Source organism: Arachis ipaensis, chromosome B01 (assembly GCF_000816755.2).
Source record: "Arachis ipaensis cultivar K30076 chromosome B01, Araip1.1, whole genome shotgun sequence".
NCBI classification, from domain to species: domain Eukaryota; kingdom Viridiplantae; phylum Streptophyta; class Magnoliopsida; order Fabales; family Fabaceae; genus Arachis; species Arachis ipaensis.
The window spans coordinates 132087656-132090642 of record NC_029785.2 but is presented as its reverse complement, the minus strand read 5'-3'; the positions used below and the strand labels follow the sequence as shown (position 1 = coordinate 132090642).

Genomic DNA, 2987 nt, shown 5'->3' with positions numbered 1-2987 from the left:
ATTTTACCTAACAATTTATATGTTAAGAAATCTCCTTGTTTTTTAAAAAGATATAAAAATAGTGTTTCACAGAAAGGTAAACTAAAATAGTGCAATACAAAAATATAAACAGCAATAATTTGTTAGGACGAAAAACAATATTATTGAAATTTGTTAATTCTACTACTGTTAACTCGTGTTTTTTTTTTTATTCCTATAAAAAAAAAAAAGATTTTTGCCTCAACAAATTTCTTGTTCCCACCATGGAGTACGTATTCATCAATTAAAACCATTTTAGGACATGAATTGGGCATAATTCATTGATATTAAAATTTTGAATTTGATGTGATAAAGATAAAGTGTCTGAATTCTTTTACAGGTGTTGACATTTATAACAGAATAATACACAAAGTTCAGTGATCCCAGAACTAGAGCTGGCTCTGGCTCTGGCAGTGCCACTACTCAATCTGGGGTTCTGACTCACTTCACTGACTAGTCACTGCCTTTGCCTGTGTATATCTGTATGCTCTAATACTATTCCACTTCTTGCTTTGCAATTTTTGGTAACAAAATTTCATTTAATTTCATTAAATAATTACCACCGTTACTAGGACATCTTTTTGTTCTGGGAAAATGTAGCCTCTCCTGCCTACTAAACCATAAACACATTAATTTAGTTTTGAGCTTTTGGTTTGATTTGATTGGACATTCTGATATGTCAATCTGACACCACAGCTTTTTTTCAGATGGTACTTTCTTCTCTCATTTTCCCTTTTTCATTTTTTAAAACAAAAAAATCCAAATTAATATTAAAATATAAGATAAAAATAATTAAAAATTATCAGTACTCTAATTAAACTATCTTTTAACAATTACAAATACAAGAGTCATGTCTAAAAAATAGAAGACTTCTAATTATTAAAAACTATAATTCTATATTTTGTCTTTAAATCAAACACTATCTAATAATAAATGAATGAATCAACTCCACTATAGGTCTGACTTATGAGAGCATTGACATGACTAGAACTTTGAACATTGAAGAGAAGAGGTAAAGTGCATGTGTATCTGAATTCTGACATCCTATTATCCCACCTCCTAGGACTACATTTTAAACCATTCAATGCAAGTCCCATGTGCTACATTCGTCAAATGCTTTAGAATGTCACATGCATTCCCAACACTAGTGCTCCTTCCATTTCTATACTTATGCTAAAATAAAATAAATGGTAAAATAAAAAACCTCAGTAGTCCTTTTACATTATTAAACAACTTGCACATTAATAAACAATAAACGTTCACTATAGGACAATTTTAACCTTGAATTTTGACTTACTATAACATTGTTTATAGTGGTTGAAGCTAAGTTTGACAAGTCATACATCAAAATAAAAAATAAAAAAAAATTGAGGTGAAGAAGATAAGATTTGAGTCTCCCACTACCTGTCGTACAAGATCGTCCTAACACCATTCTTTTACTATTTTCTACCAAAAGAAAACATACATACCAAGTTGTATGGTAATAAATACAAATAAACAAATAAAATATAATTATTTATGAATTTCTTGATATTAATTTTAAATTTAATTTTTGTTAATTAGAAAATTCAGCATATGATATGATATAAGAACAGTACTTATTTTAAAAGAAGAAAAAAAAGATTATACTCCCTAATATTTTTTCCTCTTTTATTTAGTTTTTGAGTCCAACTAACTCTGAGAAATTCTAGCAAGACAATATGAATAAGGGACTAATGAAGATTTTACTTAGGGGCATTAAACTGACGAGATGGACCCATGGAATTATATATGTCATTGTTTGAGAGAGCAGTTGCTGCCGTGGTTGTATCACTTACCAAAAACAATAAAAATAAAAATCCAACCTGAAGTGTCACTATCTCTCCCCTCTTTGTTGGTCAGATACAACTCATAATGAGAAGGTAGATATAGCTCAAAATAATTAATATAATCAAAATATTAATATATTACTTATTATTATTATTATTATTCATTGAACTAACATATTGTCACCCGGGTATATATGCTGGCAATAACTTACTAGCTAGTAGCTAGCATGGTCCATAACATATAAAAGAAAGAAATATCGTAGTATTCCTATGTATCTATCCATTACCTCGTCAAAACCCTTATACCGCAGTTCTTGATCATTATATATATGTCATTAATTATGCATAATAATAAAATAATTTATTTAACAAGCAAAATACAATCCTGATAATTAGTTTTGAGATTTAGTTCTGATTTTTATGTTTTATGCTATTTTTAGACGTTGGACAAGTCCTTCGTTTAGTTAATGATAAATAAAATCTAAAAGTAATGAAAGTGGATAACAGTAATATAAAAATATTATGTGTATATCAAAATCAGCTATCAAATTAGTCACTACATATTTTATATTAATTACATATTTTATATTTTAATATGTATTTTAAACAGATAATTAATTTGTCGGCTGATTTTTTATGTACATATAAAATGATGAATACTAGTGATAGTAACGTATGTACCTGAAGTTAGAAGGGACATTGGAAATGTGATGAAGAATGGAGGAGGAGTTAGAGGTAGCATTGAGAAGAAGGTACTCGACCTCACCCATGTCACCATTGAAGCCAATGTTCTTGCAACCATAGACAGGTGCAGCCATTTTCTTCTGGCTCATTGGTTTGCCAAAGAAACCAAAGGCGGCTTCTTCTATTGTGGCTATGGTTTCTTGATTGACACCATGGTTGATGACCTTGAAGAAACCAAAGTCTTCACATGCTTTAACGATGAGCTTTGACACCACCGACCTATCTCCCTTAAGGTCCACCACCGGAAGCTCAATGGTGGTGGATAGGATCCTATCGCTCGTTATTGGGTTTGGGGAAGCCAGCACCATTTTTTGTTCTCTCTTGAGATCAGAGTCTTAAGGAAATAAAGGTGTTTGAAAACTCAGAAAATGAGGTTTTTGGGAGAGAGAGAGAGAGAGAGAGAGTAATGAAAAGAGA

The 2987-nt window shown here is 30.5% G+C and overlaps 1 protein-coding gene across 1 annotated transcript in view; it reads right to left on the bottom strand.

Annotated features, from left to right (window-relative positions):
• The window catches only part of LOC107639441 (gibberellin 2-beta-dioxygenase 2-like), a 4545-nt gene extending 1558 nt beyond the window's left edge, over positions 1-2987 (bottom strand). Inside the window, exon 1 of the mRNA XM_016342939.2 lies at positions 2508-2987. Coding sequence (XP_016198425.1) covers positions 2508-2878 — 371 coding nt within the window. The 5' untranslated portion in view covers positions 2879-2987. The remainder of the gene's footprint in view (positions 1-2507) is intronic.